At 44.0% G+C, this 25,828-nt stretch overlaps 1 protein-coding gene across 4 annotated transcripts in view; it reads right to left on the reverse strand.

Annotated features, from left to right (window-relative positions):
* Positions 1–25,828, reverse strand: part of RGS6 (regulator of G protein signaling 6) — a 261,346-nt gene that overhangs the window by 20,549 nt on the left and 214,969 nt on the right. For all 4 annotated transcript variants that reach the window (XM_079309854.1, XM_079309855.1, XM_079309853.1 and 1 more), the window contains exons 15-16: positions 22,330–22,516; positions 6,412–6,501 (exon numbers count right to left, since the gene is read on the reverse strand). In XM_079309854.1, coding sequence (XP_079165980.1) covers positions 6,412–6,501; positions 22,330–22,516 — 277 coding nt within the window. The remainder of the gene's footprint in view (positions 1–6,411; positions 6,502–22,329; positions 22,517–25,828) is intronic.

A 25,828-nucleotide genomic window follows, 5' to 3' on the forward strand; every position in this document is an offset into this window, starting at 1 on the left:
GATGGGGCAGATCGTCCCTGCTGCATCACAAATATGAGACCAAAACATAAGGCCATTTTAAGACAAGGAATATTCTTTGTCCAGAAGAAAGAAACAAGCAACCAACACACTTATAAACATTTGAGAAAGCTACAGAATCAGTTCTGATGTCCCAAAGTGCTGTCAAAAGTGAAAGCTAGAGGTACATCCTTTTAGCCCACACAGAGGATGGGGCCAAAGCCTCTAAGCACAACCTTCCTGGCTGGCAGGAAGACAGGGATGTACCCAGTCCAGTAGTTCCCAAAGGAGTATTTAACATGCACTAATCCAAGGGTTAGTTGCCTCTCCTTGCATATGAGAAGAGAGGAAAGGGGAAAGAAACATCAGCCTCACCCTTTGGCTAAGTATTAGAGCCATGCAAGTGCTCAGAGCATCACAAATTCCCTCTTGGAAGTAGCCTCAATAGTGTCCCTACACCCTGAGGCAGCAGAGGTGACAGAGAGAAGCTGCATTCCTGCCACTTTGGGTGGGTATGTCCCATTGAGCAGGACTGAGGACAGCAGAGCACAGCTGGGCACTGACCTCTGTGCTGGTTTCCTGCAGGGGTGGCAAGACCCACCAGCAGCCAAGTTAAAGACACAATTTCAGGAGAAGAAACACCTGAACAAAAGACTGAGTGTTCTGCAAGGCCCCTTAGGGGAGCAAGGCACTTGAAGTCTGCAGCATGACATTGCTGCAGGCTGGAAAATAAGTGTCTGACCCAACTGCTTTTTTTAGTGGAGCTCTGGTGTGCACTGGGGTCAAAGGATAGTGAGCTACTATACAGGCCACACTGTGCTCCTGCACTCACTGTAAAAATTTAGTAACTGCTTTTTCTAGCAGCAAGGTGATGCATCTTCCCACCCAGCAGAAAGGCAGAATGGTGGTCTTCAAAGACGATGAGCACCTTGTTGAGGTGCTGAGAGCTGTCTGGCACAGGGAGCCCCACACAAGGCTGTTTGCTGCCTACCACAGCTGAAGACGTGTGGGGAAGCAGCCACACAGAGCCCCGACAGCGTCTCACAGAAGCGCCTTGCAAAGCACAGTTTGCAGTCACTCTGCACATTTGGCATGGCAGTGGCAGGCTGGGACCAGCTGGATGCGTGGAAAGCTCATCCTCAAAGCATCCAGCTCTGAGTCAAGGCATGACATTTTCTAGTGAAATAAAAAGCAGCTGAGGCAGGCTGGCTGCAGAGTGATGAGCTGGCTCGAGCAGTTTGAATGTCCGTGGGTGTGGGTGCTGGCTGTACAGCTCGCTGGCTCTTCCTGCCTGCTCGCCCCTGTGGCTGGCAGCCTGCCGTGCAGGGAACGCCTGCCCACAGCTCTGCAGCACGGGGCTGAGCTGGGGAGGCTGCCTTGCACACCAGTTGAAGGAAATTTAAAAATAACAAAATGAAAAATAAAATAAAATAGGAAGACCAAATCACACCTGGGACCAGATCTGGCGTGTGGCACCTGGAGCCATTGCCTGGTGCAGCAGCTACAGCAGTCTTTACACAAACATATACTGTGTGTGCAAAAGGACAAAGGCACACAAACACATGTGCATGCCAGGTCATGCAGTCCTCCCAGGTGCAAAAAATGCAATCTTTGCCAGTAAATACACCAACAGACTCCACCAGCTAATGGCAAAGAACATATGCATTTGGATAAAATACGAAGCAACTATCCCTGCTGCAGATGAAAACCTCTTAGCCCAGGCAGATACTGAAAAATAGAGCTTGCCACATAGAAGCCATTCGCTTATTGACTGGCTCCTCCGAATTTTCCTTTTTTTTTCATGATTAATCATTTACCCAGCCATCCAAACTTTAAGTTCCTTTGTGGAGGTTCTGCTTGCATGGAAATTAAGTAGAAGAAAACTTAAGAAAACCAGCAATTACTGACTATTAAAAGTAATTATGAGAAAATTGCTCAGCATATTTACAACATTCAAGACAAGTTCTGCCACTGAATCAAACTGAGAAGGGGGCATAATCTGCAATAGGAACCTTCCTGGACAATATCAAGCAGCTGGCACATGGGATCTGGTTAAAAGCAATGCTTCAAAAGGTGTGTGCTGGAAATGGAACCTGTTCCTCATAGCATGAAGCTCCTAAGTATCCCCTTACTGATACTTTTTGCCAGGGATGTGAAAAGGGGTAGGAAAATACATATAGAAACTCGGTCTTCTGAACATAAGGTCTAGAAAATTCTGTACCTCCCTCCCTCCCTGGATTTATTTTGTTGGCTATTGAATCCTTTTTTTTTTTTTTGATATGAGACTTTGGGGTGTGAAGTGAGGTTTATTTTGAACTTTAACTTGGTGAAAAATAATGTGTTCCAGAAGGAATGGCATCAGATAAAAATAAAGGATAATAATACCCCTGACCCGGGTTCAGTAAAGGTCAGAAGCAGATCCTGGGCTTCTCAGGCAGCCACGTCTACCTGTCCAAAGTGAGACAGCAAAGGGCATGTGCAGTGCTACCAAGTGGCCAGAATATTTTCCATGTATTGTGTGCTTATTTTGAATAGGGTCATGGTGAATTCACACTTCCCTGAACCTGAGCTGGAGAGCAAAACAATGCTCTAAACCAAGAAAATACCAACCTGCTCTTCCCTCAGTGCTTCAGGGCTCACTCCCATGGCTTCACAGCCTGTCTGCACTACAGCTGTGGCTGCCTTTCCAGGATGCTTCCCTGCCTGTGGGCAGGGCTGGATAGCAGGAAGCCACCCCATGCCAGGCTGACATGAACACCAGCACTGTGACAGTTCAGCTGCTACTTCAGCTAACGCAGAGATGTCAACCAATGTCATTGTTTCACCTTTACAGTGAGTAATGGAAAGTACCTCGAGGTCTTTTCTGTTCCTTTGCTCCCTTCTCTGCAAAAATAAGTAGCAAAGCACATGCCTGGATACTTCTTCACCATTAACAAAAGTTTTGGTGCACTTGCATCCCCTTCCATGGTGCACAAACTAACCTACACTGCTCTTTCCCCAGGGAATAAACCCCTGCTCTGCAGCCAAGTCACGCTGCCAAAATGCCTCCTTGCCTTGACTGAGGAGGTTTGTCACATCACTTGTCCTGACAGGTGGATCACTGTTAAGGACATCCAGCCACCCATTTTGGCTACTGTGGAGAAGGGCTGGAGGGCAGTGCAGAGGTGATTACCTGCAAGGTGCATATCAGCAGAAAGAGGAGCAGGTCAGGGCTTGACTCTGCGTAGCACCAGCGGGGCGTGTTGCACAGATACACAAATAAAACACAGTGAGTCGCTCGGGGATCTCAGCACATCCAGCCCTCCACTGCCGAGCCAGGCGATTTCAGCAGATCCATGATTTCTACCTGCTGCAGATGGGGGGCTGGGAGTGGAGGCCCAGAGCTCCAGTTGGGCTGGGCATATGGCCATTCCTCCTGAGGACAGGGCTGTGCTCTCATCTCTCCCCCAGCCTGGCAGGGAGGAGGCCTTCTGTTCAAGGCAGAAGGCTACACCCAGCTTTTCCCCTCTGCAGCTCACTGCTTCCAATGACACCCTTGCTGGAGGCCAACCTCATGTTCCCTGCTGAGCACCATGAATCTGCAGGATTGAGGCCAATAATACTGTGGTTACTTGCAATAATGACACTGGGTAAGAACGGAGGAAAAAACATCTAAAATGGATTAACAAAGTATGTATGTCTGGTCTGTATACAGCCTATGTCTGCTGTCTTGCATCAGTTAGTGGTGTGAACAATATGTTCCCCTCATAATTCTGCCTTTGTATCTCAATCCCAACCCATAATTTCTTCTTCCTCCTTCCTCTCCATTACCATGCTCCCAGAGCAGGGAGGGAAAGCTTCCACATCTGTGGTTATTGTATGGTGCAGAAGAAAGTAACTCTTCAAACTTACAGTATTTTCCAAATACCAGAAATGTGAAGCATGTTTTGAAGCACTAATCAAGCTTTGGCATCTCTCTGCTGAGCAGGTCACTATTATTATTGCTCCTTGAAAAAGAGGAGGATATAGGGCAGGCTAGGTTGAACTTTTTTTTTCACACAAGAAATTGAGTAGGGTAATCAGGGAAAGGATATGGATTTCATAGCTCCCATTTCTGTGCTCCAGCCACACAGTCTACCTTTCCCTTTTTCCTGCCCTCTTGGTTTGTCATAACCCAGTGCTGGAGGGCAAAATATCCCAAATGGCACAAACTTATCCACAAAACATTAATGTGGGAATCTAAAGCCATAGTTCATTTGCTTAGTGCAAGCAACTCTTTCACCCTATGTCCATCATGCTGTGCTTCTGACAGAACTTATTTTCAGTAATGAAAGTAAGCTATGTCATATCAGTGTGGTATACAAGGCATGTGAGGATAATGACTTTGAGGAAAGACAGGCCTCAGAGAGAGGTACTCATCACAACTTAAAGAACTGCATAAAGAATTTCTATTCACATCAGTAAATCCAGAACTTTGTTTGCAGGCTCTAAACCAAATCCTTCATCCTTGCAGGTTCTGATATGTCACTGGATTCCTCTTTTCCCTCCCCTGTTTTCCAGCTATTTAGAGGAATTTTAAAAGGCTGCCTCTCAAAGCTGTACCAAACATCCTAAAGATAGGACCATGTAGCTCGTAACATTTCTGTTCTTTCTATCATCATCTCTGTACCTACACTGTTTCCAGAGCATTCACTTACCCAACACAATGTAATGTGGTTGCAAAGAGCCTTACAGACCCTGGAGTAGCACCAACTCCCTTCCTGCATAATGTGAAGCTGATGAACAGCACATCTGCACAGATCTACCCCCGCCTTTTTTGTGCCTTTGTGTTTACTCGCGCACCCACAGCTCTTTCTAAAAGAAACTTGATTCTTACTTTCACGGCTGCGTTAACATGACACCAAAACCTGCTCCTGCGGCAGTTTGGGGGGGATGAGGATGTCATGCTGACACATCCAGGGCTTGATCTGACAGCAAACAAGGATTGCAAAAATAACAAAACCTTTGGTTTGAATGAGTTTGGCTGGGAGGAGAAAGCTCTCCTGGCTTTCAAGCACATGAATCCTCACGTGTTCCATGGAGACTGGGGGGTCGGGGGGCCATAACCTGCTCGGGGTAGGAAGATGGCAGAGGCTTTTATGGCTTATACCATCAGAAGACTTTGCCTCACACCTCTCTCATTTCCCAGTCTCTGAAATAAGTCAGGTCTAACCCTTTTAAAAGTAGGCAGCACTGGTTTATGCTGTCTCAGACCAGACATTTTGAAACAGAAGGCTGACTGCTGCCCTCCACTACCTTTCGCTAATCCACCTGCCAGTAGTCTCAGGCACAGCAGACAGAGGGGCTTGTCTCCTTTTGTCACCATATGCATGCTTTTAGGGCACACAATGACAATCAGGACAAAAATACCACTGGGATTTCATTGTATTGTGCCGATGCAATGTAATTTGGCAGCACACAGAGAATGCAGCAGAAAAACAGCAGGGAAGATGGTGATGGGAAACCACACACTGAGGCTGCAGGAGTCAGCTTATGTTCAGTCCTGGGAGCCAAATGCAAGTGGGACATACACACATGTACATGGCATGCACATGCACACAGATAGACACATAGAGCTGTGGGAATTAAGCAGGAGTTGCAGGAAGAATTTGAGCACAGCCACAAATGCAGAAATTAGTAGCTTATCTTCCAGATCCCTAAGGAAGAGGAGACTCGGGGACAGGAGTTGTAACTCTATGTAACCACTCCTTTGCTACCTTGATCTGGGGGGCTCCTGACAGAATCATGGTGCTGGAAGAGCTCATGCAGATTCTAAAAAGGCTAAGAAGAGCTCAAACTCAGATTTCCTGTGAGACAATGCAGCTGGAATTTTTGATTACTACATGCATTGCAATTATTTCCTGTCTCTGGGGAAAATAAAGCATCTCTGGGGAGGCAAAATGTAGAGGAAGGAATATGGAAATTGCTGCAGGGAGTTCTATAGGCAAGGCATCCAAAGGGAATATCACATAGTGAGCACCCTAGGGAGGTGAAAACCTTAAGAGGTGAATTTTGCACCAGTAATGAACAGATTGATGGGTCCTGCTTCTCATATCACATACTGCCTTTTCCATGAGAAAGAGGTAATACAATTTGTATTTGCCTGCATTGAGTTTGGGAGACAGCTGTACCAGACATACATCTCTCCATACTACTTTTATCGTGGGCCACCATGTTTTCCCCAAAAACTCATGCTGAGGCTGTGCACACAGATGCCATGCCCCCAGTGAAGAAGACAAAAGTGCTCATTCCCTTCTTAAAGCAAAAAAAAAAAAAAAAAAAACAAAAAAAACCCAAAAGAAAAGAAACAATATTTTCACTTTCACACTAGCAGCAAGCAGCAGGCGAGAATCAAGAGGTGCTAGGAGATGCAGGCATGTCCTTTCCAACAGGTACCTTCTTCTTCGCCAGCAGTAAGTCCTGGTAAGCGTTCGAACGCAGAAAGCGCGCGTAGCTGTCACTCTTCATCAGCTTGTAAATGTGCTCCTGCGGGATGGGGGAAAGGAGAGACAGAGAATTGTTATCAAACCTCATTTAGACATCACAGGGACTTAAAACATGGAGAATTGGAAGGAAGAGAGACTGATCAGAGTTCTAAATAAGCCTGCTATTATTGATTATCTGTGTTGTGGTAGTGTACATGAGGTCCATCCTGGGGCAGGATCCTGCTGTGCCTGAGGCTGTATGAACACAAAACAAAGAGATGACCCTCACCCCAAAGGCTGGCACACATTATTCGCTCATCAGGATTATTCTGCAAAGATTGCAACTCTCTGAAGTCCTCAAATTATAAGAAAGTGCCTGTCCTGGGAAGAAGAAATAAACACCAGAAATTGTCTCATAGATTAGGTGTCATTTTACCAGTTGCAGATACTTGAACAATCACCCAGCATTCCCTTCCTGTTCATGGAGGCGAACAGATGCTTGCACACATTTCATCTCCACTTTAGACATGCACTCAAGTAAGCCAATGTGTTCATGTCCTGAAAAAACCCGTATCTGTGGTGACTATGCAGGGAGGTTATATGACTAGCTCCAGTGTGGATGGCTACATCACGTGTATAAAGTTACATTGGATGAGTCTCTCTCATAGGGTCTTCTCTTAAGTTAAAATGCTGTTACCAATTTACTCTTACTAGGTGTATCTTCAAATTAAAAAAGTGGTGTTTCATTGCAGCAGAACTTAATACATATCCTTTTCTAATTTCCTTGCTAAGCTTTACTTTCCTGCTGAGAATCCCTTAACACAGCCAGCTTTTCTCCTAGTTATCCCTGGATTTACAGAAGATATCATTCCAGACACCAAGAAAATCAAATTAAAATACTTTTACCAAATAATGACAGAAAACACACTAAAGGAGCTCAAGAGAAAAACAGGCACCTTGGACCTTTCTCTTAGACTCTGCCCAAGAAAGCACTTTTATAGAGTTAATGAGCAGTTTTATCTATAGTGAATTATACAACGTGAAATATTCTCTCCTGCCCTAAAGCCATTCTACATGAAACTTTAGAAGAACCAAACCAGACAGAAGTCACATAGCTTATTTCAGTGTGTTAACAAGCCAAGCAGAATTCCCTTATCTTCATCATCATGGGTAATTAGCAATGACCTGTCTATACACAGAAGAACTGCTTAATTCAGCTTTCTTACACTATTTGGTATAGTCCTATGAGGACCACTGGTTTTCCTTCGACACAGCATAAATGTATTCTTTGAGCTACATCCTGGTGTGGAACAATTATTACTGGATAATTTTCATACTTGCTTTTAGTCTTGACAGATCCTCATTTGTACAGCACTATCTATCCAAAGGACAGCACAAGATTTTGCAATAGAACTGTTCACCACAGAATCACTAGGTTGGAAGAGACCTCCAAGATTATCGAGTCCAACCCATGCCCTAACACAACTAAACAATGGCACTGAGTGCCACGTCCAGTCTTTATTTAAACACATCCAGGGATGGTGACTCCACCACCTCCCCGGGCAGACAATTCCAGTACTTGATCACTCTTTCCGTAAAAAACTTTTCCCTAATATCCAACTTATGTTTCCCTTGGCGCAGCTCAAGACTGTGTCCTGTCGTTCTGTCAGCTGCTGCTGACATATACAGCTATTTATATGCTTTATATTTTTATGCTTCATATAAAGCTATTTATATGCTTTATATTTTTATGCTTCATATAAAGCTATTTAGCAACCGTCATCCTTCTTGCTTCAGAAAAAACACATGGTAGGCACAGTTTCATATTTTTCATGTACAGCATTGCCACGAGATTTGACATCCAGCTGTGGGACATTTGTTCTATTTAAGCAGGACAGAATGAGCTTAGTATGCCCTAAGACAAGGAGAGGGAAGATAATGCACATCATGGAAATGATCATCAAAAGGTTTCTATTCTCTCATGTGAATAAGGATTTTCACCATCAGTTCTCCCTTAAATACTTCAAGAAGCATAAACTCAGAACCTTGTTGATTTAAACCCAATCATACCTCAACCAGTTTGCCTGTACTGCTACCTCTTTAAGGTTTCCAAGATGCCATGTCCTCCTAATGAGTTCTTTGTAACTACCTGGAAAACAAACCCACCTAACTGGTGCTTTTCCAGGACCATGGGAGTCTGATGAGTAAGTGGGTGCCTTGTAGCCCATCAACAGGCCTGAAGGGCCTCCAGAGCCTTCATCCTCTTAGTGGTTCTCCTTGCAGCAGCCAGTGCATGCAGGGTGCTGGTGGGACAGGTGCTGAGGTGGGCAGGAAGATGCTGAGGCTGAGGCAACATGGTGAGTGACAGGGGTATTTATATTAACATTTTGATAGATGTGATTAATTTTTTCACTGTCTTTGGGCTCCAAGTAGTTTCTTTACCAGTGGTCAGACAACTGAGTCTTGTCTGAAACATGATGCTAACATTTTTGAAAAATAACCTTCAGTTTTCATTGCCACACAGACAAAAGCAAAGGAGAACACATGAGGCTGGCCATACCAGCAATCTGCATGCCAGCAACAGCTATCACTCTTGCTCATGACAAGGCAACTTCATGTATTTGACCTTAAAACAGTATAAATTCAGTATCTGGTGGTCAGAAGGAAAATTGCTTCAATTCTGAGATTAAATAAACCACGTAGCTATCTTCTTAACTGAAGTCCTTCCCTGAAATGGGACTATTGGACAGCAACAGCCCTGCTGCCACTGCAGTTAGCTAATTGGTATGAAGCATTTTCTCTGCTTTTCACATCTTGGAATCCCTAAACAGCAACACTGCTACCTTTCAGCTGTTCACCACAGATATAATCAAACAGGGAATAATTATTCCTAGGCTTTGAATGCTAATGAAGAAAGAAGATTGGGCATAGAAAAAGGAGGGACATGCACAGCTTCAGAAGCAAATTTACTTTTTAATTGTCCAAATTCAAGGGCTTGCTTTCAACAATCTCTAGACTGAAGGAATGAATGATACACTAGGAATTTATTTTATGACACTGCATTTCTGAAGTACCTACTGGAAATCTGAGCCAGTTGCTTAGGTCAGCAAAGACTGCCTTCCAATTTGCAACAGTACAGGACAACTTGCTTTGCTACAGTGAAAATCCCTACTGAGACTGCATCATGAAGATTTCTGCTAAAATTGTGGCTGTGGTGTGTGTCTGGCCCACTTACACATCAAACCTAGCTACAGGATGGGAAAAGCCGGTGGCTGGAACATTTGTTTTGATCTATAGCCTACTCTGTTCTTTGCCACCAAGTGATTTTCTTATGCATTCTGAAATCTGCTACGTCCTAGGGAGAACCTACAGCTAGTGTTTAGCAGCTCCTCATTTCATAAATACATTGTAGGCTACTGGAGATCTAACAACTGGTCATATTCATCTGTGGAAGCCTGAGCAACAGGCAGAGGTGTGGGCTTGGATTTAGTTGCTCTGCGCAACTTGTGCAAATTGTCTTGTCCTTCTCTGTCATGGATTTTTTAGCTCACTTTGGATCATTGCAACCCACTGGTCTCTCACTTCTTATTTTACTGAGAAGCTGGTTTTTTTGCACCTTTTTATCACATGGTGGAAAGAAAGGACACCCACATTAAAGACTGAAATCTCCCAGTGCAATGCACTTTGTAAACATGCACAATCTCCCTGACATTACGTGACAGTGCTGCTAAGAAATTTGAGCTTTTCCATCCTTATACTGAGATAATTCTCCATTTTGTTGTTTATTACAGGGTAATGAGCTCACTACTGCTGGTTCCCTAAATAGAAAAAGTAAATCCATCACCTGTGTGCAGCTCTGGACATTGCAGTCTCTTGCACTCTGAGCAGTCTGTCCAGAATTATCACTGCAACACTTCTTTACAAGTGCCATGGGAAGCTCCTGTGTCCTATCTGCACAAGAGCAAGAGGACCATTTCATCTAGCTGCTGTAGCCTCTCCCAGCCATTGCTGTGTACCCCTTCCCAAGTATGGTTCAGTCTCACAGCTCCCTGTTCCAGCCCTAAGACAACAATCCTTTAGGGAGTTACATCACTAACCCAAGGATTTAAAACACTCATCTAACAAAACTGCCCAAGTGACCTATTAAACCATTAAACAAGGTAGCTTATTAAACCAGATAAAAGGCAGGGAAAAACTCTTTCAATATTTAGCCAGCAGTTGACAGGCATCACGTGTCCCACTGGTTTCCCCTGCAGCCTTGCCAGCTTTCTGGGCACCAAGCTGCCATCTCCAGCCACTGCAGAGACAGGGACTGACTTACATGGCAAGCTGGCTTTTTGACTGACCAGTCACTCAGTCCCTCACACAGCATGCAGCTGATGAGTGCTGGCTGTACTGATACTCCCCTGTGACAAGGGATGCACATTGGGAAATGTCAGTCTCACATGGAGAGAGACACAAGAACCTGCTTTTGTAAGTGCAGTGGATTTCATCTCCAGGAAGCAAACAAATGCCTTACAAGACTCCTGAAAGCAGAATGGGTTTGCTATCAAACATCCCCCATGACTGTTGTTGCCCTGTTCTTGAACCAAGGCAACAGAAGCAATGGGATCTGCTTCCATGTGAGAAAAAGGAAGACCCTCCTTTGTGTTTTATACTCCTGAATCAGATCTCCTCCACAGTGGGGAAAAGTAGGCAGTGGTCCTGGGGGCTGAGCATACTCTCTGTGCCTGGTCTTCTGTCATGAGAGTTACACTTCAGACAACGTAACTATTCCACTTACCACAACCATTACATGGTATAAAGAAGAGCAAACAGTACAAAAGAGGGAAATATTGTCCCTTCTAGAAAAAAATGAATAAATGAGATAAATCACAAAAAAATTCTCTTTTATAATTATGTGAAATCAACAGGAAATCCCACCCCTGACAGCTGACAGCTTAAGTGCAGGGAAATTAGCCCTGATAAGGTTCAGCATCTTTTGGCTATTTTCCTTCCACGAACTTTACCTTTGGAAAGAGATGAAGGACAGGCTTTGTAAATTATTCCTGACAAGAGTGGAAAAGGGGAAGAAAAAATAAAGTTTGCAATCCAGACGGGAATGTGGGAGGTGGCTGAGATAGCAGAAACCATCTCAAAGCTGCACCTGCTCCAAATCGATGTGCTGCAATGTGATCTCAGGTCTCTCTTCCCCCTCACAGTCAAAGCACAGTGACCCTGAGGAGGACACGGCTGCCAGATAAGCAGAACCTTGGGAGCACTCAAGAAAAAATGTGGGAAAAAACCTGAATGATAAAAAAATAATAACATCTGACTCACACAAGGCACGAGATAGATCCCAGGAATTATGTTCTCTGTTGAGAATGTTTCTTTGTAGGAGGAATCCTTGGTTCTTTCCTCTGGGTTGTGTATATGAGACAAGAAGAGAATCTGTGGTTAAACATCCATTCCTAATTTCACCAGTAATTTAATCTTGATATTTTGTGACAGACTTGAGATTTTTTGGAGTTGTAAAGGCTAAGCACAATGCTCTCATGAACTCTGAACACCAGCTCCATTCCAGAAAGCCCTTAAATTTGAATTTGCTGGCAGAAATTTTTCCCTGTTCGTGCCTAAACACAACTGCAAACTTTAGATGATGATGGGGAATAAGGAGAAATTGCAAATTCTTTGCTCACTTCAAGCACAGGTTTTCAATATAGCACATTTATGGAACAGATCATCTTGACTACCATGACACAGCATGTATGTAACAACCAAGTGATTGGGTCCAGCCAAGTGATTGGGTATAGGAAAAGCCTGAACAACCTGATCTCCTTTTACAACCAGGTGACCTGCCTGGTGGATGAGGAAAAGGCTGTGGATTAAGCCTACCTGGATTTCAGCAAAACCTACAATACTGTCTCCTATGGCCTTCTTCTGGAGAAGGTGGCAACCCCCAGTTTGGAAAGGTGCACTCTTTGCTGGGTTAAAAACCATCAAAATGGCTGGGCAGAGAGAGTGGTGGTGAATGGAGTTACATCCTGGCAGCCAGTCACCAGTAGTGACCCTAGGGCTTAGTATTGGGGTCAGCCCTGTTAAATGTCTTTATTTGGATGAGGGGACAAAGTGCACCATCAGCCAATTCACAGATGACACTAAGCTGGGAGGAAGTGTTGATCTGCTGGAAGGCTCTGCAGAGGGATATGGACAGGCTGGATCAATTGGCCAAGGCCAATGATAAGAGGCTCAGTAAGGTCAAGTGCCAGATCCTGCACTTGGGTCAAACAGCCCCAGGCAGGGGTTTAGGCTGGGGAATGAGTGACTGGAAGCTGCCTGGCAGGAAAGGACCTGGGGGTGCTGGCAAACAGCAGCTGAACATGAGCCAGTGTATGCCCAGGTGGCCAAGGGCATCCTGGCTTCTATCAGGAGCAGTGTGGCCAGCAGGACCAGGGCAGTGAATATAGTCCCTGTATTCAGGGCTGGTGAGGCCCCACCTTGAACCCTGTGCCCAGTTTTGAGCCCCTCACTGCAAGAAAGAAATTGAGGTGCTGGAACATGTCCAGAGGAGGGCAATGAAAATGGTGATGGGTCTAGAAAGTCACTTATATGAGGAGCAGCTGAGGGAGCTGGGGTTGTTTACCCTGGAGAAAATGAGGCTCAGAGGAGACCTATCACTATCTACAGCTGTCTAAAAGGAGGGAGTAGCAAGGTGGGGGTCAGCCTCTTCTCCAAGGCAGCCAGAAACAGAATGAGAAGAAATAGCCTCAAACTATGCAAGCAGAAGTTCAGATTGGACATCAGGAATAATTTTTTTCACTAAAAGGATGGTTAAGCAATGCAATGGGCTGCCCAGGGACACAGTGGAGTCATCAGCCCTGGAAGTGTTCAAGAAATTAGTGGAGGTGGCACTTAGTATTCTGATTTAATTGGCATGGTGGTGTTTGGTCAAAGGTTGTACTTCATGGTCTTGAAGGTATTTTCCCACTTAAATTATTCTATTCCATGATTTTTAGCTCATTTTGGGGGTTTACACTAAGGCTAGATAGCTGCTGGGATGCATTTGAGCTGCAAGGGTCCACTTCACCTTTCATAAATGGTCAGAAACCTCCTTGCTGTAGCTATCTTTTGGAGCACTCCTTCACCCTGTCACCAACACTATTAACCAGTGAGAGCTGATTTGGAAACCCCTCTTGTACTGCAAGCTGAACCTCTGGCCATCTGCAAAGGAGATTTGCAGCAGGTCAGGCAAATCCATTAAAATAAAAGGCCACAAGCAATGTAAAGCAGTAGATTAAACAACAAACTAAATAACAGCATACTGCAATGAATGCTAATATTTATGCTACCTGCATACTTGGCACTGGGGAGGAATTTACTGCAGATTCACACATGAGAGAGTGCTGCCTGAGTGAAGGCCTTGTGGCCTTTGCAGGAAGGATGGGAAGAGATGCCAGCTGAGAACCTGCCTGGAGTTTGTTTTTGGAAGAGCTGTCTCTGTAGCACAAAGAGGACGTGGGAAGGAGAAAGCACATGGTGTGTGACTGCTGCACCTTTCAATTAGACTTGGCAGCAGTCTAGTGCCTGCCTGTTGGCACCTCTGCTCTGCACAGACTTTGTGGCAGAGGAGCTGAGGTTAACCCCTGTGCCAGCACACACACACACTGCAGTCAGCAAAACCTGCTACTCATGGGTTCTTAGAGATGTGTCCTGTTAACTCTGCTGTACTCTTCCCAGTTCATCTTCAAGAATACTGTTTGACTAGTAGGACACCCTACCACACTGCCACCAGCATCTTCCAAAAAGCCAAAGAAAGGAAAGGAGACCTACTCCTCTTTAAGCAGTTACTTGGGCCAAAACTGAATGCAACACTTTTTAGAAGCAATTATGATCAACTGTATTCAACCTAACTGATGGTGCTAAAATGCACTTTAGAAAAAACAGTAAAAATTGTTGCATCAGCTCTAGAAGCTGAAGAAGAGACCTTCACATTCGCCCTGATTGAACTTGATGGGAAAACACCAGTGGGGGCAAAAAAGCAGGGAAATACATATGTTTTATTCCAATTCCCTTTAATGTTTCCAAATCCCCACTATGAGCTCTTCTGGATCTGCTTATTCTGGTCTCTGCATTTAGGATTTCACTCTTGTCAAAAATGCTGTAGTGCCCCTTTGAGCTGCCTGCCTGCAGTTAATGCCTGCCTGCATTAGCCAGGGTGAGCCCCTTCCTGGAGCCTCTCTGGTACCCGGCAGTGCTGCCATCTAGCAGGGCCAGGCGGGACTGGGTGCTCCAGCTGCTGCGGGACTGCAAGGCTTTCCTGGATTTGTGGTTCAAAAAGAAAAGCTTCAGGTTGCTAAATGGCACATAAGGGTCTTGGCCTACAAGTCAATAGGTCTGGAAAATCTGAGCAGTATCTTTTTTGCCACTCTCAAGTATTCAAGGGACGTGATAATTTACACCAAATTTTAGCTGGTGCATTTTCTTCACACTCAACCAAGTTACTTTTACCACTAAGGGAAAAAAAGATGAATAATTATCCTGTAATATATACTAACCTCCATGCTAAACTAAAAAACATAGGTTTTTTTTTCAGCCCACAAATGAAATTACACTGGGCTAAAGGCACAGGAATGTAAGAAAGAGCCTTAGCAAGAGGGATAACTGCAAGCAATGAGAGCTCATTTTGAGTAATACACAGAAATCCTTTGTTTAGCCCTGTAGATACATAGTTGGAAACACAATGTAAATCTTTCATGGAAAAGCACATTGATAAAAGTGCTACATAAATTTAGCTATGGCTCCTCTGTAAATTGATGAGACAACTGGTTTACTTCATATCTTCAAACACAAATGTGAGGGCAGAGCTGTCGAGGGCCTGTGGCAGACGCAGTGCAGAGGACTAGAGGCAAAGGGTTGTTGAGTGCTGTGCAGTTAAGGGGTCAGCCTGGTACTGCAGGAGGATTTAGTCCTAAATATAGCAAGGGCTATCCTGGGAGACAAGAGTGGGCTGCCAGGAGTCTAACGCCATATGAGCAGCTTTAGGTTTGAGAACAATGATCATGGCTAAGAGGCTGATTCTCTCAATATGGGCCAAATCCTGGCTACTGGCAAAAAGCCCAAGTGAAAAGGTTTTGCTTGGGAGGAGGGGACAACCTTCTGCAGCATTCAGGAGACTGGCATTTCTTTTCCAAACAATACAATATGTAGGAGTCACAGCAATGAAGATGAGGTTTTTCCCTCCTGTGCATGCTGTGTTACATCTATGAGGTGTAACTACTTAACCTTTTGGTCAACACCCTAACATCTGCAGGCTGTCAGCAGCTTCCTCCTTGTTTTCTCCATGAAAAAAATCTGCCAAAAAGCTGAACTGTACTGAGGAGAAGAACCTGCAGAACCCCTCAAGCAGCAGAAGGAATTCTATTTCAGTGGAGCATTCTGTGTTCTATAGGAGATGGTGACAATGCAGGATATAGCCTGCAGAAACAAGCAGAACTCAGCTTCTGAGTAAAGGTGGCTATGCTGAGATAGGGAACATCAACCCTGCTTGGATGCTGACCTAGAGAACATATACTGGACAGATAAACAATTTTCCATGCCTCAGTAATTTTCACTGTAAGATATCTGCTGCTATGTCATCTTGGGCTGCTGTAAAGTGGCTGAGCTCAAGATCTCAGAGTCCAAATGTATGTTGAAACCTTTCAACTGTTTGCCAACAAACCCCATCCTTACAGCCCATATTCATACCTGCTGTGGACTGAGCAGAGATACGAAATGCATTGCTGATAGATCTTCCCAGGGATTTTTTCCTTAAATTTTTAATTAGGTGTGTGAACACTTAAAGAGGTAACAACCCTTTAAAAAAATTAAAGACCACAGGGTTCCTGCAGTACATGAGTTTAGCAGGAAGAGACCATAACCCCAAAGTCCACAAGAAATGGACTCCTGGAGTTCAGGCTTCTTGATTAGATGAAAGGATGCACTTGCAAGCACTTTCACTCTCTATTTGGGAGAAAAGAAACAGTATCAGCAGCTTTCTGACCTTCACATGAAGAGGAAATTCTGTTGCTTTGGATCTGACATGCAGTTGTTTCTTGCCTTCAAGAAGCACAGTGCACACTACTGATACAAGAGTCCGAGAGTCTGAGTGCTGAATTCAATTTTTGAGCAAGCTAGAGACTTTCCCATATAATCTATCTAAAGGTATTTTTGGAGGTAGGAAATGTCTGGCACTGAGGCACTGTTAATACTCATGCATGTAGTTTTAGACAGCTTGGCAGGATCAGCACCCTGAATAACAGGCAGACTATTGTCCTGTGGGAATATGCTGACTGTTCTTGTTACCCTATTCCCATGATCTTTCATTTGGAGAGATCTGTTGCCTGCTGTCACTGAGTCTGCAAGGAGAGAGGTCACTCGTGACTTTCTTCTGGCCCTTTTTCTGCTTGTGTGTGACAGAAGAACATTAGCTTAGACAGTAGTTTGATCCCTGACGTCTTCAGAGACAGAAAGGGAACAACAAGACAAAGGCTGGATGGTAGATGTTTTTCATATAACATGACTGCTAAACCACAAATTAAAATGGAAGGCAGGAGATTAAAGAAGTACTTTCTGATGTGTAGTGCGTAAGTACATTTTGAAAAAACTCCCAACAAACCAAAACAGGAAAATAATATCACAGAGTATCTGCTCCTATGTAAATCCCTGTTTCAAGTCATTTGTCTCCTGCTTTGCATAGCATCAGGCACACCAGCATAAGCTCCATCATCACTTTCCTATTTTTGCTCCAGACACCTAACTGCTCTTCTGGCTGTATTTGTGGGGCTTTTGATTTCAGATTCCATTGTAGATTGTAGGTTGTTTTGTGAAATCCACAAGGGCAGGAACTTGCACCTTTGCTTCTAAGTGTAACGAATACACAACAGTGAGACTGTGTGTTTTCTACAGTCACCACAACCCAAATACAAGGAAGAGAACCAGAGTACAATTTAAGTCCTCCAGTCTCAGAGAATCAGAGCCAAAGAAGGAGAAGGGAATAAAGGTCAAATCCTTGTGCAGTCCCTCACCTTCACAGGAAGGTGCAGGCTGCCAAAAGCCCCCAGGAGCCCTGAGCCCACCATTCATGTGTAAATACTGATGTAAGGTAGCAGTGCTTTCAATTCCCCACAGTGCAGGCTCAAGGTCTCTGAGCAGCACTGGTTCAGGGACTTGATCCCCTCTTAGAGCACCTTGGTCTGCCCCATGTCTCCTTGCTGGCTGCCTGCACTGCTAACCAATCCTAAGTCATTGTCACACATGTCACTGGGGCAACTGGGCAAAACTTGAAGAAAATAGTAAAAAAGTTTCTCCAAGTTATTACGTGAAAGATGATACAGACATAAAATGAATGATTATTTTCCCAACTTTCTTTCATGCTGTGATTTTTCTCCAGACCTACAAAAGGAGTTCTCTATGCCCACTGAACAGACATCAGGCCTTTCACAACCTGTGCATGCTTGAAAATACAAAATTAGAAGTCACCCCTCATTTTCCCTTCTTCGTAAAAAATAACATTACACTTTCAAGAGGTCCTTGCTTAAATTTGGAGTTTGGTTTTGAATTCAACATGATTCTGTTAAGTTCTGTCAGCACTTTAAGCTTCCTGATACAACCAGAAAGCAAACTGACCACTGATAAATCCTGCAAGGACTCATATCTCCATCACAGTCCAGAACAAACTGAACTACACATGGGACAGCTGAGAGCATGAACTGGGCTCAAATATCAAGATTAGATTTAAGAAAGAAAGTTTGTACAATGAAGATAATGGAGGCCAGATAATCCTGGCCAAGAATGTCCAGAGAGGTGGTGGATGCCCCATCTCTGGCAGCATTCAATGTCAGGCTGAACAGAGTTCTGAGAAACCTGACCTAGCTAAAGATGTACGCTGCTCATTTCAGGGGAGCTGGACTAGATGAACTTTAAAGGTGCCTTCTGTCCCAAATTATTCTATGCTTCAAATCTGGGACAGGTACATTTCTGGTTTGAGCTGCCAGGAATTTAGCATTGTGGTCTAAAGCTGCTCTGGATTAGCCAAAGATCTGCAAAGAACAGTCAAAATCCCTAACTGAGCCTGGATTAGAACTGAATTTCCCTGAATCATCTTCATAGAAACAACAGCTGGTTAGCTCAGGTAAAGGAATGCCAATCTAAAACTCTATTTTATTTATTAAAAAATAAAAATAAACCAAAAATCCAGGAAAGTAATTCCAAAGACAACTATGTGGCTTACCTGACTCTGATACACCTGGCTCTAAAGCCTACCAGTAAATGTAGATTAAATGTCCCTACAAACATTACTGTGAGAAAACACAATGAACCCTGGTGATACTAACTTCAGCACCAAGGGATTGAGGAAAGGATTAAAGATTTTCTGAAGGCAGAAACACATTTCAGGGGAGGCAAGGAGATGCTTGACAGGGGTAGGGGAATAATGGTTAAAAAACTAATAACATGCTCTACAGATAAGCCATAATTGTCACACTCACAGCTTTGTGTTCCCATGTAAAGATGAATTACTTTGGCCGTCAGCAGCTTCATTAGCCAAAAGAGACCATTCAGATGGACCCAAACCTATTTACTTTCCAGAGCTGGTGGTGCCTGCTTCATATTGCAGGGCCTCACATTGGTTGTTCAATGATGCTGATAACTCCTGTGGGAGCTTACATCCTGCTAAGTACTTCACTGTTTAATTGAACTGACCTTTCCTGACGATGCCCCTTGTATTAAAAGCTGCTTGCTCCCCAGTGAAAATGGTTTGATAATCATAATATTTTACTCAGAGGACAGTTGTTTAAGAGCAGAAAATAATCAGCTAAATTGGTAGGCTTCCCTCTAGAGGAGCCCAGCACTAAAATGTCAGAAGGTGCTGCTGGACCAAGAAAGCTGGCAGAGCTGATGATGAGGACAGAGCTGGGAGCAGTTCTGGGCTGCTCAAGGACAGAGATACCAACAAACTGGACAGCTGGGGAGGGGAGTGCAGGCTGAGCCAGCACAGCACACTCTGTTTAGAGTTGAGATGTGCTGGCACAGCTTGAGCTGGGCACAGGGTGAGCAATGGCACCTGCAGGAACCACAGCAAGAGGGGCAGTGCTCTGCAAGCCCAGCAGCACAGTGGAGTGCAGCAGCACTGAGGGACACACAGCACAGCAAGCATCTTAAGCTGAGTTGGGGAAATGGCAAAATGCTTCTGTGGAACAGGAATCCATCTCAGATAGAGGTCTGTCTGAAATAATAAATGCACACCAAATTCAGGTTTGGATTAGGAGCACTTTGGGGACAGAGATTTGGAGCTGAGATTTTCACAAGCAGAGGAGCCATTTGCTTTCAGACCATGACTAGCCTGGAGACAAAGAGGTTTGAAGTGAGATGCATGTTTGCCAAGAGCCCCTTTTCTCCTTGTTTTTATCTAGGCTAGTTGCCTTACCAGATGGTTAAGCAGCATCTAGGAGAGCTCTTTGGGGAGCCAAAGGTGTGCAAAGCAGCACATCAATGTAGACTGTAAGGTACCTGATAACAAATGATGCTTTGCTTTCAACTTGCAGTTATAAAGCATTTGCTGTCCTGAATGTGCTCTGCTACACCTTGCCCTTTCTGAGTACAGCAATGTGTTCATTTCCAATGTTTTTAATAAAGAACTGGCATTTTGTGGATCTCTCAAGTCATGACTAGAGTGCCACATCACCTTCTCCTATTCTTCCACTGCAGGAGTAAACAAATTTTCTCAGATCAGCTAACATTTTTCCTTTCTCTTAGTGTTGCAGACCTGCAGGCATTCAAAGAATGTGCTGTTGAGTAAACTAAATTTTTTGTTGTTCTTTATTTGCAAGGACATTTCAGTTGTTTTCTTCTTTGTGCTAAAGCTACACAGGACAGGACAACACTCATATTTCCCCCTCCCACAGAGGGTGTTTTGATTAGTTGTATCTGGTTGAGTCCCTAGGAATGTGGGATGTGTGGGAGCTCCCATGGGGTCCTGGAGGCAGAGTGCTGAGATAAGGCAGCTGCTGCAGATTCATGGGCAAGAGCCTCTGTGGTGGCAGGGCTGACCTGAGCTAAACACCACAGCAGTACCTGGATAATTTACAGCACCCTGGGGCGATCTACACTGGCTCCCATGAATGGATGGGCAAACAAAAATGTCCCTTCTCCAGGATGAGCCAGCAAAAAGTTTACCAGGGCACTACACCCTTCAGCAATGTCCTTCTTCTCCTGCTTTTGTTAGAACCCCTTCTCAGCTACTCAGTCAAACAGTCACAAACAGCTTGCTTGGCCTTTGGATAGCTACCAGAAACCCAGTGTACAAGAAGGTAACTGGATTCACCTTCCACATTGTGCCATCCTCTCTTGGCATAGATTCAATCTCCAAGATAACCATAGCTGGCCCTAAGGTTTACCTTTGCCTCATATTTCTGTGTCCATGAACCACAACAGATGAATTGAGGACATCTGTCAGTATAAAAATCCACTGAAATAAAATTAACTCAAAGAGCTAAAATTGCAGTCTAACTACTAGGGCTCCAGCTTGATTTTATCAATTCCCCTTTGAATGGCAATTGTGTTGTGAACTGATCAGTTCAAGGCTAAATCTTCCACGTCTTCTTCTAATTAAATACTCATCATCTAAACCTTAGTCTCATTCCTAGTACTTCTACCTACCAATTTATTCAATTCCCCCATTATTCACCTATCTACTTTGGCATGAATTTTGCCATCATCGTTTTTCTCAGGTGATGCAAGAAGTTCTTTTTCACTGCAACTGCCAAGCAAATAATACATCTTAGCCAGAATGTCTTCATACTTCTGTATTTCTCAGCTTTAAAATGGGCATTTAACTTGCCTGATATTCACAGGGGACTGCCTTGAAAATTCATGTACATTCCTTCTATGCTGGCCCCAAGAAGCAAGACTGCAATCAGGAAAATAGAGTATTTGATGCTGGTTTGAAAAATTCATTGCCTAACCTTGTATAAGTGGTCCACAACATCTCCCCTGAGATGAAAATATTTTCTTAGCAGGGTATTTTGAAGAATTGTCTTTGAATGACAATTAAAAAAAATCCTCAAACTCAGGAATTATTTTCATTTGCTGCTGGGTTTACTACATTTTGTGATAAAAATGATTATAAGGAGAATATATTTTAATTATGTCCCTAGTAATATTTGCCAAATGATCCCTTCTTCCTTTTTCTTTTTTAGAAACTAGTAAAAAAATACATTTTCACTTTCCAGAAGGTTATGCAGCTTTACCTTGCTTGTAGCAGTTTTTCTCAAATTATCTGTTTTCCTCAAGGCATTTTCCATGTATAGTTTATCTGTAAAATTTCCCTGATAAATCTGGAGCCTTAGGAGGGAAGGATTAAACTCACTGCATTGCCTACTGTCCTATCATTAAGGTATTGTCTGGTGGACAAATTTCTAGCTGTGTCAGAGGGACCTGCTGCATTTAGGGTTTGGAAGGGGGATATAATAAGCTATAAATAAGTAAAATACAGAAAAAGTGTATTAGCCAGGGTTTTGATATTTGGCGATTCTGTAAATATGCCAGACTTTGGTGTCAGGTAGCACAGTTAGATAAGCTGAACTATATAAGCTCTCTTTCATTTATGCTTTGTCTGAGACATGGATCCAGCTTGCAGCACCTTGCAGACTTGTAGATTTTGGAACATTTGTTCCCACAGGAGTCTTAGTCTGTTATAACAGATAGATTCAATGAAAATATCATTTACCCAGCTTGAATAGAATAGATACCCTCAAAGTCACTTCAAACTGTGTATCTCCTTTTTCTTACAAGTGAGCAGTGACAATGTGATAGTGGAATATCATATTAAACCAAGAGGTTCATTGCCAGTAGTTCCATGAAACCAAAAACTAACCTGTGCATCTTCATATGTATATCTCCCTGGGTCTTTGACATTTTGGCTTGTTTTCTCATAGCTGTGGGAATCCAGGTTGATAGCACTTTGGGCCCCAGGAGCTAGAAACTCCTGCCAGATTTCTTCCACTCTGGCGGTCACATCCTGTAAAGGTTGTTTCTTGAGATCCTGGACAGCCAACCAAAACCTGTACTAGGCAAAAATTAAAAGGGCAGAAAAGAGAAAAAGAAAAAAATCTATGTAAGATTTTGTGAATAAGCCTAGGCAGAGTGCTAAAATAGGGAATTTAATCCTGCATCTATTAGAATTCACAGAAGACTCTCCTTGTAAGCATGATTTCCCAGGGAAGGGGTGATGTACTTTACACCAACCCATTATATTTTGGCTAAGATCAGAACACTGATTTTAAGAAGTGACACATTCTTATTCAAACTGCCCCTGCACAAGTGTCAGATTAGGTATGCAAACAGGAAATCTCCAGAGCTATACAACTGGATGAGAGGAGCAGTCTCTGCTTTCCACAGCCCTGTTGCAATGTGCTGGTCATTCCTGCCTGCAGGATCAGTCATTCACAGGGGATGTAAAGTGAAGAACAAACTTAGCATTCATATCATTTCCAATGTGAAGTTGCAGCAATGCCACTTAGGGATTTATTTTTTTTTTTAATTGCAAACTGACCAGCATTCAGATGGATGCCATGAGAAAAGATGACTCTTGTCATGCCACACTCCAATTTTACAGAGATATTTTTTTGACTAGGCTATGCTTACAGACTAAAGTAAGTTCACAAACACTGAGAAAATAATCTCTTTGATGACAAAGGACATAATCTATATCTTGATCTGTGAAAACAAATACTACAAAATATTTTTGCAAGAGTGACATGCATATCTTTTGTCTTTTACCCAAGGAAAAAGAAAAGACACTTTGCTGGTGGTGCTAGTTTTATTTATAGCTGAAAGAGATATGCTCTTTCAAGCAATTAATTCAGAAGATGCATGGTGCTCGGTAGTCTTTTGTTTTGGTCAACTCTATCTTCCTGCAGGAAGGTATCCCTGAGGGTTATCGGCCCTGAGTACCTGGGCACTACAACATAGGTGATCAAGCAAAACAGTGCTCTGCAGGGAGTGCTGAGGGCTACAGGGCAAACGGGCACAGAAGGCACCTTTGCAACCTTTGCTGCAATAACCAGCTCTTTCCTACCCCTGCAGAGGTGTCCATTGTCCAGGGTGACAAGGAGGGCAGGGTTAGCCATGGCTGTCCCTGCTCTCCACTGCTCTTATGCACTCCCTCTGCTGGGCAGTGGGGACAGGGATTGTCTGGAACACTGCTTGTTGAGGGCATCAGCAAGAGCTGCACAACTTGGAAAATCCAGTGTCTCCCTTATAAACAAGTTGAACTTTAACTGAAATCCTGATTCCTGACCCTAAATGATACAGTGGTGTCAGTGTGCTTCCACTAAGGCAAATCTTCCTCAGCAGTGGAAGGAGGAAGATGGAGTATGTCCCAAATAAAAATCCCGATGGCAGTGAGGGTGGGTGGAGGAGACAGCAGCCTGGTGACCCCTGTGCTGTTCCTGACCCTCACTTCCTTAATGGCTGCGGGCAGTAGATAAACACCCTGAAATCAGTGGTGTTATTGCAAGCAAATGAGGCTGCTACCCCATTTAGCCTGGTATCCTATCTGCAATAGGCAAACAGTCAATTTGGGGAAAAAATGACATCCACACTACATGCAAGGCCGGGTTAAATCCTCCTTGCCTGTCTGCTGCTTCTTCCTTGTGGGAGTCCAGGGTTTTTCCCTGGCTCCTTTGGGGGTGCAAAAACCCCCCTGGCAGACCCCTCAGAGACCCCCGAGTGCTGCCCAGGAGCTGCAGGGGCTGGATTTGGCTCCTTGGGAAAATCTGCCCACGCTGAGAGAAGAGACACAGAAAAGAATGATGAGTAGAGTGTAAATTAGATTGTTAAAATGTAGTATAAGTAGTTTTTTAGATTGTTTATATTAAGGGCCATGTGGCCAAGATGGAGGACCCTGGGTGTGGTGGACTTCTTCATCCTTCTTCTTCATGTCATCCATGCTGAAGTTGCACCCTGGGAACCACAGATTGGATGGGAGAGAACTGGACATTGCAAAGAGGTTACATGGCATTGGGGAAAATTTGTAAATATTGTATATGTAGTTTAGGGTATAAAGACCTTGGCTCAGCCCTCTCAGGAGACCTTTCTGCTATGGTCGACCTGCAGAGCGGACCTGTGCCGGGCTGCCAGAAACTTTTTTAAGATAAGACAAATAAACAGCCCCAAAACAACTCAAGGTCGTCTCGAGCTGCTTTCTTGTCGGCGCCTCCGAGAGAACCAGACTTTTTACCACCTCCATGCCCTCTCTGGGGAGGTCTCAAGCCTGAAGAGACCCTCAGAGACGGGACACTTCCTGACCATCAGGGAGCCTCATGCCACAGCCCTGACTCACCCAAGCCACCTGACAATATTCCTTCATATGGCTTTACTTGGTAAGCTCAGTAAAACAGACTGGGATACAGTCAAACACTACATCAGCACCTTTACAGTCACATAGTTGTGGTTCTAAAACAGTGATGTTTGATTTTATAAACTGAAACAGAGTATCTGGGGTTGGTGGAGGAGTGTGCATGGTTGGTCCATTTCTATCTTTGAGAGTTTAAGTGCACCTGATATCATTTGAACAGTGACACCTCCACTTATCACATGCACGCAGAGAGTTAAGGGTGGCAGTCACAGCACAATAATCTGATGCCATATGTGCCTTCGGTTATTTGGAAATACTTTATCATTCAATTTCAGATGGGAACATGTGAATGCAGAAAAGCACAGGAGAAACGATGCTAATCATTCCAGAGTAGCTGGGACACTTCAGACAAACACTTGGCTAGAGAGAACCTTTTCTCCTGGCTTATCTTCTGCCCCTGGAGCCGGGGAGGCGGGCTGGGAAAGCATGCTTGTGAGAGAACTGGGAATGCTGTGAAGTGACAGCTTGCCAGAACAGGAGCACCATCCATTTTAATAACCATTTGGCTCAATCTGAAAACCAACCAACCAGACCAACCTGACAGTAACAAGAACGAGCTCTTTTTACTGCAAGCAATTGTGAATTCATGCCCAAGGCTGGATGTCCTCTTCAAGCCAAAGGGGAGTTTTGTCTTGGTAAAAATTTCAAAGCCATTTGCTATAGCTGGCATCTGAAAATCAAGTAACATCAAAGAGGGGTGCCCAGCCCCACAGCTTCAACTCCAAGGCAAATTCTCTACCACAAGGAATCATCCTGAAGCTAATGCATAAGCAGGGCTTCCTATGGGATTTATAGCATTTACAAGAGAGAAGCAGGTATTTCTGCTTAGGAAAGGAGCCACATACAATGACTGTGCTGGAATTTCTGCTCAATTATAAGGTGCAAATGCACTCCCTGAATCACTCCTGCAATTTCTGAAGTGCAAGCCCAGCCTCATGTTCACAAGGAGTCAGGT

Source organism: Erithacus rubecula (genome assembly GCF_903797595.1).
Source record: "Erithacus rubecula genome assembly, chromosome: 6".
NCBI classification, from domain to species: domain Eukaryota; kingdom Metazoa; phylum Chordata; class Aves; order Passeriformes; family Muscicapidae; genus Erithacus; species Erithacus rubecula.